The sequence below is a fragment of the Elephas maximus genome, chromosome 9 (assembly GCF_024166365.1).
Source record: "Elephas maximus indicus isolate mEleMax1 chromosome 9, mEleMax1 primary haplotype, whole genome shotgun sequence".
Classification (NCBI taxonomy): domain Eukaryota; kingdom Metazoa; phylum Chordata; class Mammalia; order Proboscidea; family Elephantidae; genus Elephas; species Elephas maximus.
The window spans coordinates 84,970,192-84,987,685 of NC_064827.1; the positions used below are offsets into that span (position 1 = coordinate 84,970,192).

The 17,494-nt window shown below is 38.1% G+C and overlaps 1 protein-coding gene across 2 annotated transcripts in view; it reads right to left on the bottom strand.

Annotated features, from left to right (window-relative positions):
• The window catches only part of PTAR1 (protein prenyltransferase alpha subunit repeat containing 1), a 63,888-nt gene that overhangs the window by 21,469 nt on the left and 24,925 nt on the right, over positions 1–17,494 (bottom strand). For both annotated transcript variants that reach the window (XM_049895524.1, XM_049895525.1), the window contains 3 exons: positions 12,906–12,972; positions 5,213–5,317; positions 3,133–3,346 (listed from right to left, as the gene is read on the bottom strand). In XM_049895524.1, the coding sequence (XP_049751481.1) occupies positions 3,133–3,346; positions 5,213–5,317; positions 12,906–12,972 (386 nt within the window). The remainder of the gene's footprint in view (positions 1–3,132; positions 3,347–5,212; positions 5,318–12,905; positions 12,973–17,494) is intronic.

The window sequence follows — 17,494 nt, forward strand, 5'->3', positions numbered from 1 at the left end:
GCAAAAATGTCACCTTGAAGACTAATGTGCGCCTGACCCAAGCCATGGTATTTTCAATTGCATCATATGCATGTGAAAGCTAGATAATGAACAAGGAAGACCGAAAAAGAATCGATGCCTTTGAATTGTGGTGCTGGCAAAGAATACTGAATATACCATGGACTGCCAAAAGAACGAACAAATCTATCTTGGAAGAAGTACAACCAGAATGCTCCTTAGAAGCAAGGATGGAGAGACTGCGTCTTACATACTTTGGACATGTTGTCAGGAGGGGTCAGTCCCTGGAGAAGGACATCATGCTTGGCAACAGTACAGGGTCAGCGGAAAAGAGGAAGACCCTCACCAAGGTGGAGTGACACAGTGGCTACAACAATGAGCTCAAGCAGGACAATGATTGTGAGGATGGCTCAGGACCGGGCAGTGTTTCGTTCTCTTGTGCATATAGGGTGGCTATGAGTTGGAACTGACTCGATGGCACCTAATGACAACAATATTGTATTACAGGTATGTGCAACATTGTGTTCATCCATTCATCCACTGATAAGACACGTGAGTTGTTTCTACCTTTAGGTTATTGTGAACAGCACTGCTATGAACACTGGTAAGCAAGTATCTATTAGAATCCCTGTTTTCAACTCTTTTGGGTATATACCAAGGAGTGGAATTGCTGGGTCTACAGTAATGCTGTATTTAAATTTTTGAGGAACCATCGAATACCGTATCAGCTATTAATTGGCTAGTAGTAATAAACTCTGCTTGACTGTGAGTCTTCTCCCCTATCCTACTCTGGATGCTCTATGGGGCAGTTCTACTCTGTTCTACAGGGTCTCTATGAGTCAGAATCAACTCCACGGCAACAGGTTTTTTTTTTATTAGATAACTGGTACTTTCGTGATTACTTCCTTAGACAGATGAAGCATAGTAGGACATGATCTCCGAACTGAGCCCAGTGGCTTATAACAACAGAAAGGGGATTTTGCAAATTCAGCACCATTCACTACGAATACCGAGACAGACACTGCGCCCCAGTGGTGGTGCACACAGGAAGAATGCCAAGTGCCCCCAGTGAAGGGCGAAGGGACAGTACGCAGAAGCCTGGGAGTGGACCCAGGCAGCTGGGTCAACACACCACTAACTAAAGCTGTCCTCTTTAACGTCACATAGTGTCAATTCACCAAGAATTTCACCTTGCAGTCAGTCTTGGTCTCTTATTTCCGATTTTACGAGGATGCCACTTGAAGAGGTCCATATCCTGGCAGGAAAGTTTCCAAAGCTCTCAGCTCACATGGACTCTGCCTTCCTCTTTATCCTCAACCCTCCATGTGCTCATCCCACCCACACTACCAAGTTGCAGAGCTGAGATGACCTGCTCGCTCTAAAGCACTCTCTGTCGCTCACAACCCACCAAATAACCTGTGCTTGTTTTTAGAGACTCAGGCTACACATTGTCACCTCCCTCTGGCAGCTGTTTCTACCAATCCAGCCTGGAAGAAGAACCATTTCTCTGTGCTCTGTACCCTGTGCTTCCCTCGGTTTGTGCTTTGTAATTGTTGGTGTCTGCTTCCTCGACTAGATTTTCAATTTGTTGACAGCAAGCTCTTCGTTTTCACAGTGCCACACCCAGTGTACAGGGCAGTGCCTGGGAATAAGGTTTCAGTACTTTTTTTGAATAAACTGCACCAAGCTGATTAAGCAAACTTGTACCAGTTTTACTTAAACTTTCTACCTATGGGGAGCAGGGAGAGGAACTAAAATTTGGTGAGTCCTATTAGGTGTACTTCATACACATTACCCATTGCCATCAAGTTAATTCCAACTCATAGCGACCCTACAGGACACAGCAGAACTGCCCCACAGGTTTCCAAGGAGCAGCTGGTAGATTTGAAATGCCAACCTTTCGGTTGTCAGCTGAGTTCTTAACTCAAGTAATTCTCACAACAATCCACTGAGGCAGGTAGCAGGGCTCCCATTTTATAGATGAAAACATTAAGGCCTTACTTGCAGCACATAACTAATAGAGTTGGAGTCAAAAACTCAGGTCCATGTAATTTCAAGCCTCAGTTTTCCATTCCACTAGGTGGCTTCCCCTCCTGAAACTCAGGGCCACATAAACTGGAGGAAAAAGGCTACTCTTCCAGAATTGCTGGCTTAAAATCCCTCAGAAATAAAAACTCTCGTATTTGTCCTGGAGGAATCTCTGGCTAGGAAGCAAAGACGGGAGCAGGGACTGGGAAAAGAGATGTAGGAAGAAGAGGGTGGTGAGCGAAAATCGGAGAATGCTTCCCCATTAATCTGAAAGCACCACTTGGGACATACTGACCTCTAGCTTGACCTCTTTTCGTTGTCCCAAGCCTAGGAAACTTCTTAAATGAGTACCCTAGGTTCTTATGGCACTGTGGTACCATAAGAAACAAAAAATAGAAAAGCTGTCATACACAGGAAGGTGCACAAGGACACCTGGTTCTCATTATGATGAATAATAGGCAGTGCAACTGTGGTGAAGCCTAAGCCATTAAAATTCTCTGGAGCCCTCCATCCCCTCATTTCTAAACTGACGGGACTAGCTGTGACAGTTTCTAAACTGGCTTTGCATCCTAACAACCACTGGGAGCCTGTGAAAAATACTGATCTCTAGATCCCGTCCTCATTTCAATTTAGTAGGTCAGGGACGGGACTTAGCATTCACCAATAATTCACAGGCTCAGCCAAGTTTGGGAACGACGGGTGAGATCTTCTGGTGCCCAGGGCAGGGGAGAAGACTGTGAAAAGGCAGCCAGCTGATTCAATACATTAAGTCACATAACTAAAGACTACCAAGAGATAACAATTTCAGTTCTATAAGGCTTACTAATCCCTTGTTTCAGGGCAAAGTAAGTTAAATTCAGTCTTTCTTGCCTGGTTAAACCTGCCTCTGTTCTACCAATGTTCTGTCATTAAGAGTGTCACCAAAAGCTGCACTGGCAAGGAATGCAAAGTTTTGTTTTTTATTGTTAATTGCCAGGGTTTCTTTGGAGGTATCAGCTGTTACAATCCTCTCTTTTCCTGTATTAGCTCCTCTGAGGATGAACTACCACCAGAAGGTTTAAAGGGCAGGCAGAGAGTCGGCCCAGGGAGACTGAATAACAAGCCCACCTTGACGTCTAGCTTGGCCAGGTGTTGTAAAACCCAGATCCGATGGGACCAGGCATTATAGTTGCTTGGGTATCTCCCCGCAGCTTCACCACAGACCTCTATCTCCTCTTGTATTAATCGCTGTGTTCTTTCTGCAGGAATTGTTCCCAAGTTTCCTTTGGTCACAAAGGAAGGCAAGGAGGTTTCCTGAATCAGCTGTTGTAGCACCCATCGCCTGGTTAGGAGGCATCGGGGAAAGAGAACGAGGAAAAATTATAAGTCACAGAGGAAAACAACCAGTTTGTTTGTGTGTGTGTTTAATTTCACTTCCATCCACAGACAATGCAAAATAATACCTATTTATAAACCCAGGCTTTTTAATTTTTTTTCCCTTAAGGGGTGTGAGGAGAAGGGGAGTTATGGGTTTTTTTTGTTTTCAAAGGCATAATTCAAGTTAGCAGCATGAATAAGGGAGAAAAAGGGACAAACAGTAAAGGAAAATCTTCCTAAAACTTTAAAACTTGTCAAAAAAGAATGCCATCAATTCCAAAACGGTATCTCCAAGTTTGGCCAGGAAACGTGGAGTGACTAGTCTGTCTTTATGTGTGTACACCTGGGTAGGGCAGGTAGTAATTGATGTCTGGTTTTTTAAGTACTAGCAGAGGAGTCGTGGTTGCCATCTTTAATTCCATGTGCATGCCTCACCTCAGCTCTGCCTCCTCTATCAGAAGTCTATTTGTTTGTCTGCAAACAAGAAACTGCATTATGACAGCTTTCATTAAGCAAAATTTCTATACTACTACACAGAATCTGGAAGGAAACAAATACAATATAATTAGTTACCCCATCAAGGAGGTTTCAGAATGTCTTTATCCACAGATTTCCCCCTTGTCTGTTTAAGATTTGCATTAGCACACATTTAAATCAAAAGCACAAAAAATGTTTCTAACTACTTAATGTCTTCAATTTTTACAAATATTTTCTCATATGAAATCATTCTTTTAGACTAGAAATTTCTGAAGGCACATAGGAACTTGAGTAAGAAAGCTATTTTGTCATTGTTGAATAAATGGAAAATTACACTTAATCATAAAAGCTTGTTTTATTAAAAATTAAGTCAATAAATGGATGAATGTATATTTAACAGTCCCCCCTCCCACCCCCTGCATAGTCATATACCTCTCTTAGGTCCATTATCCCAACTTCCAGTAGGAAGGAAAACGCAACTATGTGGTTTGGAAGGAGCTGACTTGTCATGTTAGCTAGCCAAAGGCAAGATTATAGCTAAGCTATACCCCGAACTAAAATAAGATCCCAAAACTGCCCAGGATTTGAGAAAAGTTAAGAGTGGCTTATAAACACAAAAGACTTCTTCAGAGAACCTCCCCAGTGACCACTACCAGCAAGGCCAAGCTGTCCCATTTTAGTCAAATGAGAGTAGCTACCTGGGGTTCAAAAGGAAGATGCTTCCAGACAAGCAGGATTCTGAATGAGTCCTTATATGCATTCTGACTGCCTCAGGCCTTTAACCTCAAAAAAAGGGTTTTTTGCATTTATGGTCTTAGCAACTTTAGCTCAGCCCGCACACTATTCACCTCAGCTGCCCTTCTCTTCCTCTGTAAGTTAATGTTAGTAACCACCATCACCATCTTTCAGGAACACACTCTAATATATTTTAAAATCCAAGTTGCTCATTATAGTTGAATTTCTATGTGCAACCTCCACAACTGCCTCAGATAGCTAATAATAATAATAATAATAAAATAATAGCTAACACTTATTAAGTATTTAATATGTGCCAGGCACTGTGACAGTTTCTGCATGCTTCATGTCATGCAAACTCCACCACTAACTATGAGACAGGCATTATTGTTATCCCCACTTTACAAGTGCGGAAACTGAGGCTTGGAGAAATTAAACAATTTCCCAAGATCACAGAGCTAGCCAAGTGAGGGCATGTAGATTTAAACACAGGTAACTGACATCAGAATTCATGCTCTCAATCACTACTCAACCCTGCTTCAGATTCCAGTGTTTATTTCTCCAGCCAGTTTCGATCCGAAGACTAAAAGAAAAAAAAAAAAACGTAAATTAGACACACCTGTGAATCCACGTTTCTGGACTCTTTGGAAACTTAGTTAAGGCCAGTTTTCCCAGATGTAAGTCCTTAATTGGATTTAAAGTGCCAGAGAGGATCAGCTCTTTCCTGCACAAGAAAAATGAAAAGAACCATTACCTACCCTTGTATTCAAATGTTATAAATGGCTACTAATATACACTCATTGTGAAATGAATTTCCAAGAATTAAAAATAAATTAAAAAAAACCCAAACTCCAAACCACTATGGTATATAACACCCTCATAAATGTCACACACAGTAATCAAGAATGTATTCTCATAATCTTGAAATAATAAACTAATAAGCAGAAACAGAAGCTCTTAAATCAACAGTGAAACTTTAGCTAGTTGAGAGAGGATAAAGGGGTTTTCTGGCCTGTCTCACTTCCAAAAATTATATGAACTGACATTACTACGTGTTATGACAGCTCTAAAAAAAAAAAAAAAAAAAAAAGCTCTAATGCCAGTCAAAAATTGCTCTAGCTTCCTAAATAGGGCTTGGATATGAGCTGGATCATTACAAAAAATACACATATACCATCACACTGTGTGACTGAGATATAAGGGAAACAATCATAGAATCACCACCCTAACAAAATGATTTTTAGTTTTGAATTTCCCTTCTTTTGCCCATATGCATATATTTTTAACATGTAATTTAATATCCTGCTTTTATTACAGCTTTAAAATGTCCCCATTCTATATACGCTTTGTAATAAACATTTTAAAGATCAGGTTTCATTCAGTGGCTATACTGTAATTTAATGATCTTTTCCCTATTGTCAGACATTTAGGTTGCTTCCAAGTTTCTGCTACTCTAAACGAACTTTAGAGGGCGGGGAGAGCTTTGTGCTTATGACTTCTTTCTTTTCCACTATCACTTAGGATAAATTTCCAAAAGGGGTATTATCAGGTGAAATACCTGCATGGTCCTGATACCAGGCCATTCCTTTTTTTAAACAGAAGCAGCAGAAGTAATACGTTAATAGAAACGTGAGGGTTTTCATTGCTGTTGCTATTTTTAAAACTGTTTAAACCCAGCCAAAGCTTCAATGCAGTTAAGGTCATGAAAGATCTCTCCGAAAACCCTGGTGGCATAGTGGTTAATTGCTACGGCTGTTAACCAAAAGGTCAGCAGTTTGAATCCACCAGGTGCTCCTTGGAAATTCTATGGGGCAGTTCTCCCCTGCCCTATAGGGTCGCTATGAGTCAGAATCGACTCGACAGCAGCGGGTTTGGTAAGATCTCTCCATCAATTTCTCAGGTAACTTTTTTATAATTAGCTCTGATATGATTACACTCCTAATTTTCAGCATACTTTTTAAAAATAATAAAATTATTGCCAGTATTTTATTAATCTTAAAATGTTCCTGTGGTAGGGATGCTGACTCAATTATTTTAGAGACGTTTAGTGCTAAGAGAACCAGAGTCCAGCTCTTGTAGCTTATCTATTTAAATGCATTTAGTTTCTAAATGCTGCAATACATTTTCTTTCCAACAACAACGTACCATCTTTAAATTTTTATTTGATGAGAATAACTTACTTTTTAATGAAGATACTAAATAGTGATACATTTCCATTTCATAATCATTTTTAGGTCAGTAACTTCACTCTAGAAAATAACCTGAGGTGATATGCAGAAGTTTGTGGCAGCTTTAACGGAAGGATTTATTGACTATTTTTCCTTCAATGCACAGGAAACCTATATGTCATTAACAGAATACTTGATGCAACAGCAAATTGCTTTTGCAGTCTTAGGTCCTTTTTCTTCTTAAATCAGTAACATTTTGTTCAGACAGTAAGTCAGGATACCTACGAGGTAAAAAGGAAGTAAAGGTTGCTTTATGTAACTTTAACTACGTTGTAGAGCCATGTTATCAAAGTGGGTCCCTGACCAGCACCATCAGCATCACCTAGAACTTGCAGAAACTCAAGAGTCTTGGGGCTGAATCAGAAACTCGGGTGGGGCCCAGCCATCCGTGTTTTAACAAGCCCTTCTGGGGATGCATACTACGTTAAAAACAGCTGCTGTAGATAATTTATCGAATTAAGCTTAATTATTCATTTGCTAAACTTAAGACACTGCTGTATTTACAAGTGTCTACCAATATCTCCATATGTAAGGGGAGAAAATAAAAATTTTCTTCAGAAAAGAGGAAGTCATTTTATAATTGAGCCTTTACAAAGTTTCTCAATTTATGGAAATGCTCTCTTAATTCATTTGAACAACAAAGTAGTATTTAGGGAAACATCTTAGCCTGAAACAACCTCAGTCAATGGTATATATAGATGGTTATCACCTGACAGAATTGTAGAACGGAAGTAAAATTTTAATATGAATTTAAAAAATATTTCTGGGGGCAGGACCAAACGATTGTAGGTGTTGGATATTTGTAAACAAGTCTTTTAAAGATACTTTAATAAGAAATAAACTAACTGGTTAAGTTATAGTGATCACATAACCTAGAGAGAAAAAATCAATTGCTCTAATGTATTCAAATAGGAATCTGTAGCTTGAGATAAAATTTCCAGTCACACAGATTCAAAAAGTGCTGTATCTCAAACAACTTAAACAGAAGTAAATATGATGTGCTCTGGTACACTGTTAGATAACTCAAAAAATGTCTCATGATGACAAAGTCACTGATGTCAATGTTATGTGAGAAATCTGAATAAATTTTTTTCTTGAAATTTGACAGTGAGGAAATGAAGAATATATATATTCATGTTATTTTAAAAATATGTTAGTACATTGAAAAATCAAATATCAGAGAAGGCATTTACTTATTTTATACATCTCTTAAAGTTTATATATTGAAATCAGCCTAAAAGTATTTTTCTTTGGAGAAATGGGATACTGCCTTATATTTGAAGTGCATATGTTCAGGCATACGTGCTTCTCTATTCATGCTAAAAGGCTTGATTAAGTGACACACTGCTAACAGAGGAAAAATGAACGAAGCAAGTGTCAGTAAACAAATGTGGTAAAAATGAAGTAGGAAAGAAAAAGCCATCTGTATTGTTTTGGGATAGACAACAGGGTTGGCAACGAATGGCTGCCACTGAGTCAGCTCTGACTCACGGTGACCCCGTGTGTGTCAGAGTAGAACTGTGCTCCACAGGGTTGTCAATGGCTGATTTGGGGGAAGTGGATTCCCAGGTCTTTCTTCCGAAGTACCTTTGGGTACACTCAACTCCAATCTTTCCGTTAGCAGCTGAAGGCATTAATCCTTTGCACCACCCAGGGATTCCAGGGTATAATGCAATACTTAGCTATTTATTTTGTTGCTCAAATTGTTGGCCACTGGAAACTCTTCCATTTGCCTTTTGTGGCCCTTTGATACCGCCCCATCATACTGTTTTTAAACGCTTTCTTACATTCTGGATCTACAAGATGCTTCAGGCTCATCTTGTATTTATTTCCTGCCCCAGTCTGGCAATTATCCATTTCTCCAAGAAGCCTGGTTCTTTTAATTAGAGAACGGTATTAAAACCAAGATCTAGGTGCTGGGAGTCAATCATTTTTGACCTACAAAAATAATTTTATATGGTTCACCTTAACATTATCTCAATTTTACAGATGAGGAAACTTAGGTCTGGAGCAGTTAAGTAACTTGCTCAAGGTCTCTTGGCTCATAGTTAAATCTGCATAAAATAAGGTTACCAGTTTAATCAACAGGCTGTGTATGACTAAAGGACATGAATTACTGGAGCTTGGTATCAACTAGTTACTCAAAGATATTTTGCTTACTCTATGTTCACAGGCTAACGTAAAAATGGACATTATTGTGAAGTCAACCTTTTTCATCAAGTAATTCACCAATTTTCCAAGTAACGAAGCAGTCCCCCTTTTTTTTTTTATAACCAACTAAATTTTAAAATTATATGCCTCACTCACTGTAATCACAGAAGACTGGCTCAAAAACTTATTCGTATCCCTGTTTTTCCCCAAGATGACAACCCCCCAAACTGAACTACAGGTGTATTATTCCATTGTTTTCCAGAGTTACTGCAGATGAAATTCATCAACAATTAAACAGAAGTTCTGAATATCTGATTTGCAACAGACTCACAGGGCTAGATCACTTAACTTCCAAGTTTGGTTTTATTTTGCTCAAAATTGACTGACTACATGTATAAATCAATCTTACTAATACAAACAAAAATCTACTAGAACATATACCCACAATGGATTTTTAAAAAACCAAAATTTCCTTTTTTACTCCTCTAGCATAAAATTTTACTAATCATTTTACAGGAGTAATTTTCAAGGTTAACTGCTATTAACATAGCTTAAATTGGATTTATGAAGCAATTTCCCTTGACAAGAAGACCAAAACACGCATAATCAAAAACAAAAAACCAGTTCCAAAAGAATCATGAAAAATCTCCCAGTTCAAATCTTTTCTTTCACAGATTAGAAAACTAAAACTCTGAGAAGCTAAAAGGTTGCCTAAAGTCAAGTGCTAGTTAACTGATGAAAAAGAACTAAGTTTCATGGATCTTAAGACTCCTACACTGAGCTTCCCTTATAGAATATACAATGAATAAATAAATATACACGTACACGTTATGCTACTAAGAGTCTTTTTTTTCATTGAAGGATTTCCAATATCTCTAATAATGAGGAATGTGTTAATGTGAATAAAAACGGTACTCCTTCTGCCCTATTATCCTCATTTCTTTTTCACTGACTTTGTTTTTATTATGTTCAATGCCCAGTCTACACACTGAGTATTTATTAAGTGCCAAGCACTACAGTGTTAGATGCTGGGGTACAAGAGGGAGTGTGTGGGGGGAGGGTAACATGGTCCCTACCTTTAAGAAAGCTCTCAGTTAAGTTTATAGTACATTCCTAGGTTTTCTTTGCTGATTATTTTTCCTCATCTCCCCAGGCTCTAGAACAGTACTGTCTAACAGAGATACAATGCAAGTAAGAAATGTGAGTCATATATGTATTTTAAACTTTTTAGCAGCCACATTAAAAACAAGTTTACATATATTTTATTTAACTTAATATACCCAAAAAAATTTCAGTAGGTAATAAATATAAATAATCACTAATGAGATATTTTACTGTTTTTCTTTTTGGCACTTAGTCTTCAAAATCTGATGTGTAATTTATACTTACAGCACATCCTAACTGGGGCTACTACTAGTGCTCAACAGACATATGTGGCTCGTGGCTTCTGTGCTGGACAGCACAGCCCTGGAAAACTGGACAGCCCCAGTGCTCCATCTTTGGACTGGTTCTCTTCCCTAACACCCACTTCTTTGGGGATCTCAAACAGTCTCAAGGCTTTAAATACCATCTATATGCCAATGATTCCCAAATTTATGTGTCTGGCCCAAACCGCCTCCCTGAAATGCAGATTCCTATACAACTACTTGGACACAAACCTAACACATCCCAAACTAAACTTCTGACCTCCAACCAGGACCCCTCCACCCACCTAAATCTGTTCCTCTTCTAGACATCCCCATTTAAGTAAACGGCAACACCATCCTTCTAGTTGCTCAGGCCAAAAACCGGTGTCAAGTTTGACTCTTCTCCTCCTCTCACATTCAAGTCATCATCTGTATGTTTATTCGAATCTTACTAACTTCTCACCACTTCCACTGCTGAACTCTACTTCAACCCACCAGTATCTCTCACCTAAATTACTGCAACTACCTCCTAACTTCCTAACCACTCCCTGCTTCCCTACAGTCTATTTTTCACACAGGAGCCAAAACTTTAAGACCTAAGTAAGATAAAGTCTCTCCTCAGCTAAGGGACCAGCTTGAAAACGTTTAACAACTTTCTATATCATCCAGGGTAAATGTCAAAGTTCCCACAGTGGCCTACAAAGACCTACAAAGCCCTGTGAGATGCAGCCCATTACTCTTTTGACCTCATCTCCTAATATTCTCTCCCTTTTCACACTCCTCCAGTTACACTCACTTCCTTGCCGTCCCTGAAGATCCAGGAATGCTTTAGGATGCTCTTGACTGGGGGCTTTTCCATTTACTGTTCTTTTTTTTTTCTACCTAGAATGATCTTAGCCCAGAATTCACAGGGATTGATTCCGCTGGTCTTTGCTCAAATGTTTCATATTTAAAACCGTGATACCACTCTTCCCATCCTCTTTCTGGCCTTCCCCATTTTTTCTCCATAGGATTTACTACCACTTGATCTACTATATATTTTACTTATGCCCTTATTGTCTTTCTTCCCCTACTAGAACGAAAGTTCCAAAAGAACACAGGGATTTTTGTTTTGTTCATGGCTGTACTCCCAGTGCCTAGAACCTAAACCACACCAACCACTGCCGTTGAGCTGACTCCAATTCACAGCGACCCTATAGGACAGAGTAGAACTGCCCCACAGGGTTTCCAAGGAGTGCTTGGTGGATTCGAACTCCCGACCTTTTGGTTAGCAGCCATAGCTCTTAACCACTACGCCACCAGGGTAGAACCTAGCATACAGTAATTAATATTTGAATGAATGAATGAATGAACAAATGTTGCCAAGCACTGTATCGACTGAAGAAATAACATAAAGTTGTAGTATGGTCTCTGGCATATAGCAGACACTCAATAAACATTAGTCTATTCCCTAACAATTACGGTGCTTTCCACAAAAGAGAATAGGAATTCTAAAATTAAGTAAAATTTTAAAGCTTTACACCTCATTTTATATTTATCTCTTTACTATAAATATCTGATCACTAATTATTCAAAGGCCATTTTTAAGACAACAAAGATTATCTAAGATTTTTAAAAATCAGCGACAAATATAAAATTCAGTAGGTATTGTTAAACATTAACTTAAAATGTAACCTTGCTTAAACTACAGAGAAAATTAAATGAAATATGGCCTACATCATCTTTAAAGACAAAGAGCTATAATTTATGGTTCTTTCCTATAGGGAAATTTTAACAACTCATTCAGAATGTTCAAGGTGACTTCACTTTCATTTATTTATAATTTATATTCAGTTTTCCTCTAAGAAAATTTGTTAGTCTAAGGAACCACCAATTTGTTTAAAACTATACTACTGTATTATTTGGCACTGGGTATTGTATTATTTAACTGAAAACACTTCAATGAAAAAAATGAACCTGGTATGAACTTTAATATTTCTATAAAGTGTTTTGTATATAAAAGCTACAAAAATCAGAATCAAAGAACTTCAGAAATTAAAAAAATGTGATCCCCTCCGAAACACTGAGTCTCAGAGACTTCAATGATTTGTCCCACAGAGGTCAGTGTTAGTGACTACACTGAGCCCACAACCTCGTGGCCCTGAATCTTCATCCTACGCACTTTCCACTGCAATGCAGTGCTTCTGAAATACACCAGCCAGTGCCTCACGATGCAACCAAATGTGCTGAGTGCCCCCATCCCCCTAAAAAGGAAGAAAAACAGAAGCCACATATCAAACTGTATACGGTAATTCAACATGACAATTTACATTTCAGGCAAGAAACTTTATGGAGAACGGACATAGGCATGCATGCAAACAGGGGCAAAACATATGAGTTAGAGAGGAGATCTTATTAAAAATGGGTTGAAAAAAGAAGTGTAAGATGCCATGGATTATGGTTTATATTTCATTTTTTAAAAAGCTAACAACTCATGTCTTCAGGAGTTTGTTTAAAATTCATTTTTTCCTGGATGAGAGTGACATACCTCACGTTCCATGCAGTGGTAAAGTCTGGGTTTAGAAGCAGCAGGGTGCATGTGACATCTATCAATTCTAAAATAAAGAGAAATTGTATTAAAACCAAATAATCCGACTCTTTAGAGCCTGGCTTCTTTTTCTTTTAAGGTCCTCTTCTTATACACACGTGTGTGTGTGTGTGTGTGTGTATATATCTCAAGTTACATTGATGTATCTTCTGTCATATTAACTTTAATGATAGGTACCCTGTTCTAAGTTATCAGGGGCATGAGCATTATCCTCAAGATTTTCTTCTACCAAAGATAAGTACAATTTTTTTAAAAAGTCAACACTGAAACAACTTTATAACATTAAAAAGTAGGGGGGGAAAAAAAACTCACATCCAAACTTCTTAATACAATTCATGTACATTCCCTTGCAAACACCCTTTCTAACACAAATTTTTGCACAGCTATAACAATAACAAATGTACAATTCTGTTCTAATTTTTCCAATCAATATTATTTCACATGCATTCTCCTATACTGCTACAGTATGCATTTTTAACAGTGGTATAACAATCCACTAATTTAATGTATTATCACTTATGCTGCAGGCTATTTCCTGTTTTTTTGTTTTTTTTTTCAATAAAATAATGTTGCTACCAACATTTTTAAACAGGCTTTTGGTCTGATAGTTATTTTCTTAAGATGTATTTCTAGGAGATGAACTACTGTGTCAAAACAAGTATTAAGATTTGTATGACTCCGAATAAGTATTCACAAATCGTCCTCCAAACGGACAGTATCTATGTATACTGTCAAGAGTTACATGGATGTACTTACGTCCCTGTAATTCTGGCTATATAAATTTATTTTAAAAATGGATGTGGTAGATATAAAATACTTTGTTTCTGTTTAATTTGCTTCTTTAATCCACATTAATATGAACACTTTTCTATATTTACTATTTATAGTTCATTTTATGAACCATCTATTCATGTTTATTAGCTATTTGCTTCTCAGGGTCTTGAATTTCTATATATTAAAATGAACTCCATAAGTCTATATTTAAGAGAAAAAAAATCAGTGATATTTAGACATATTATCTTTATTTTACTAAAACTGAAAGAGAATTCCAGGATTATCAACCTAGGGGCATAATATTAAGGTAACCTCTACCATGCTTATAACCAAATGCCAAATAAATAAAACAAAAATAATTGTTATAATTATTTAGCACTACTGTGTTTTTTTTTTTTTTTTTACTGTGTACCAGACATAGGACTAGTACTTTACATTATTTCACTGAATTTTCACAATCAAGGTCTAAGAATATTTTTATTCCATTTTACAGGTAGGGAAACAGATTTAAAGTAATTTGCCTATTATCACCCAATTAGTATGCGGCAAGGTTAGCATTTCACTGCTTTTAACAACTCAATTATACTGCATTTGAAATGACCGTCTACAATAAATAACTGGGACATTCTGAGTGTTTGATAAGCTTTTTAGAACAAACACAAATACGTTCCTATACTCATTTTTAAATATTCTAGTTAATAAAATCAATTATTCCATTTCCAACCATCTTAATAAAAGGGATTAACATTTATTGGGAGGCTACAATTTCATTACCACTGAGTATACTAAAAGTCATTAAATGAGCAACAAATAGTAGCATCAGCACACATTTTTGTCCTCCATCCTCCCCATTACAAATCATTACATACATACATATGATATGCCTATAAAGAATTATCTAATTAACCTTTTCATTCTTTTATTTTTAGTAGTTTTTGGCACTAATTTAATATTCACCAAAGAAAAGAAATATAATTTTCTATACCATTAGTCATTTAATTCCACAAATATTCCATGCATTGACTATGTGCAAAACATTAAACTGTACCCTTAAGGCTAAGAGAATGGATATTAAGTGAGACCAGATCTTGCTCTCCAGAAGGCAAAAGACAGTTGGAGACATATAAACATGTAATTACAGACAAAAGAGTGAAAGAGAAGCATGCACCATAAGATGGGTGTCATGGATTGAATTGTGTTCCCCAAATATGTGTGTCAACTTGGCTAGGCCATGATTTCCAGTACTGTATGATTGTCTATCATTTTGTCATCTGATGTGATTATCCTGTGTGTTGTAAATCCTACCTCTATGATGTTAATGAGACAAGATTAGAGGCAGTTATGTTAATGAGGGGAATCCCTGGTGGCATACTGGTTAAGTGCTATGTCTGCTAACCAAAGGATCTGCAGTTTGAATCCACCAGGCGCTCCTTGGAAACTCTATGGGGCAGTTCTACTCTGTCCTACAGGGTCGCTATGAGTCGGAATCGACTCGACGACACTGGGTTTGGTTTTTGGTTTATGTTGAGGCAGGACTCAATCTACAAGATAAGGTTGTATGTTAAGCCAATCTCTTTTGAGATATACAAGAGAAGTGAGCAGAGAGACATGGGGGACGTTATACCACCAAGAAAGTAGAGCCAGGAGCATGCTTCCTAAGAATGCAGGGTCTCTGTACTGAGAAGCTCCAAGACCAGGGGAAGACTGATGAAAAGAATCTTCCCCCAGAGCCAATACAGACAGAAAACCTTCCCCTGGAGCCAGCACCCTGAATTCAGACTTCTAGTCTCCTAGACTGTGAGAGAATAAATTTCTCTTTGTTAAAGACACCCACTTGTGGTTTTTCTCTTATAGCAGTACTACAGAACAAAGACAATAGGGATCATCAAAGAACCTGCAATTAATTCTCACTAGGGTAGTGAGGAAAGACTAGATGAAGAAGGTGGTGAAGAGCACTGCAGACTGTGGAAAAAGGATGAGCACAGGTAAAGAGGCATGGAACTTCAGAGTGAGCTGTCCAAGAGATTATGGATAATAGTGTGACTAAAGCACGGGGTGCTGGAGAAAAGTACCAGGAAACTGGTCCCAATCTCCTTGTCAGCCTGGCCTTCCCACACTTCTTTGCACATGCTATGCTCCACCTCATCCAGACCCTGCCATTCTCTGAACACACTTATCTGCCTCCCCCTTCTTGACCCTGAACATACCTCATATTTACCTGCTCGCTATTCTCTGTCAGAACGCTTTCCCTACAAAGCCTTTCCTCATCTACTCAACTGGAAGAAATTTTTCATCACTATGTTTTGTGTATACTTGCTTTCCTCTTATCCACCTTGTATAAATATTATCCCCTTAATCAGACAATAAATTTCCTGAAGGCATGTATTGTCTCATACATCTTAAAATTACTCACTCAACAAATTTTCTAAGCATCTACAAGCCAAGTACCAAGCTGGGTAAAGATGGAATAAGGTTAGGAGATACAGGCTTTCTAACTGCAATTATCACTGAGTGCATACCGTGTGTCAGTTACTGTTCTGACACGTCATGAGGCAGTACTATTACTAGCTTCATTTTTACATATGAGGAAGATATGGCCCTTGTCCAAAGGAAGCTCCACATCTGTTCACAGCATAGAGGAGTGGTTAAGAGCACAGGCATTAAAGCCAAACTGCCTACCTAACTTAACCTTCTCCACTGACCACCTAAATAACTTAACCTCCCTGAACCTCAGTTTTCTTATCTGTGAAATGAGGAAGATAACATCAGCCTCATAGTGTTGTGAGCAATGAGATGCATTCTACTTCTCCATTACTGGTTGACGCACCATGAGTACTCAGTAAATATTTGTTCAACTAAACACTACTGCTACCTATCAACCAAGAAATGAGTATCTTCAATTAATCAAAGAAGTTAGAAATTATGAGGCAGTTGTTCCAACAGTGAAACTGTCTAAATTTCTGAATTTTTTAAATAAGCAACAACAATAACAAAAACCACTTGGTAGGCAATGGTGGCTATATGGAAAGATGTGTGCATTGTGGGAAAGCCTTAGGAATTTCTTTTGAAGTGTACAATTTTCCAAAAGCCATCACAGCACCCAGGTACACTGGTATTTAGTCCCTTGGACTCTGCCTTTCTACATTAAAGAAAATGTATATGATCAATGGTAGCAGCTGCTATTTGTTTGTACTTCTAATACAACTTTTTTTCTCCCCCCAAAAGTGAAGACAAGTTCATCCTCCATGAGAGACTCCTGTACAGCAGCACAACGCAAAAACCAAGAAATAAACACAACAAATATATGACTCCTCACTTACCACTTTGTGGATCTGTAAAGAGAGAGGAAAGCTGATCAAAGCAACACTTCTTTTAATGTAGTCTCCCCCAGGAGGACAACAGCAGCTACTGGGTTTAGAGCTTAGCTCCACCACTTACTGGGAGTTCTTGGGCAAGTCACTTAATCTCTCTGGGCCTTAGTGTCTTCCTCATATGTAAAAATGAAATTAGTAATAGTACTACCTCATGAAGTGTCAGAACAATAACTGACACACAGTAAGCACTCAGTGATAATTGCTGTTATAGAGCCTGTATCTCCTAACCTTGTTCCACAAATGATACTGGGATCCGATGCTGTAGAGGGAGAAAAAGAATCTACTAAGCTGGCTGAGCAGTGCCTGTTGAGCAATGGGACACTTCTCGACTTCTAAGAATCTCAGGATAGTATATCAACAGTGGTGCTAGTAACACACACC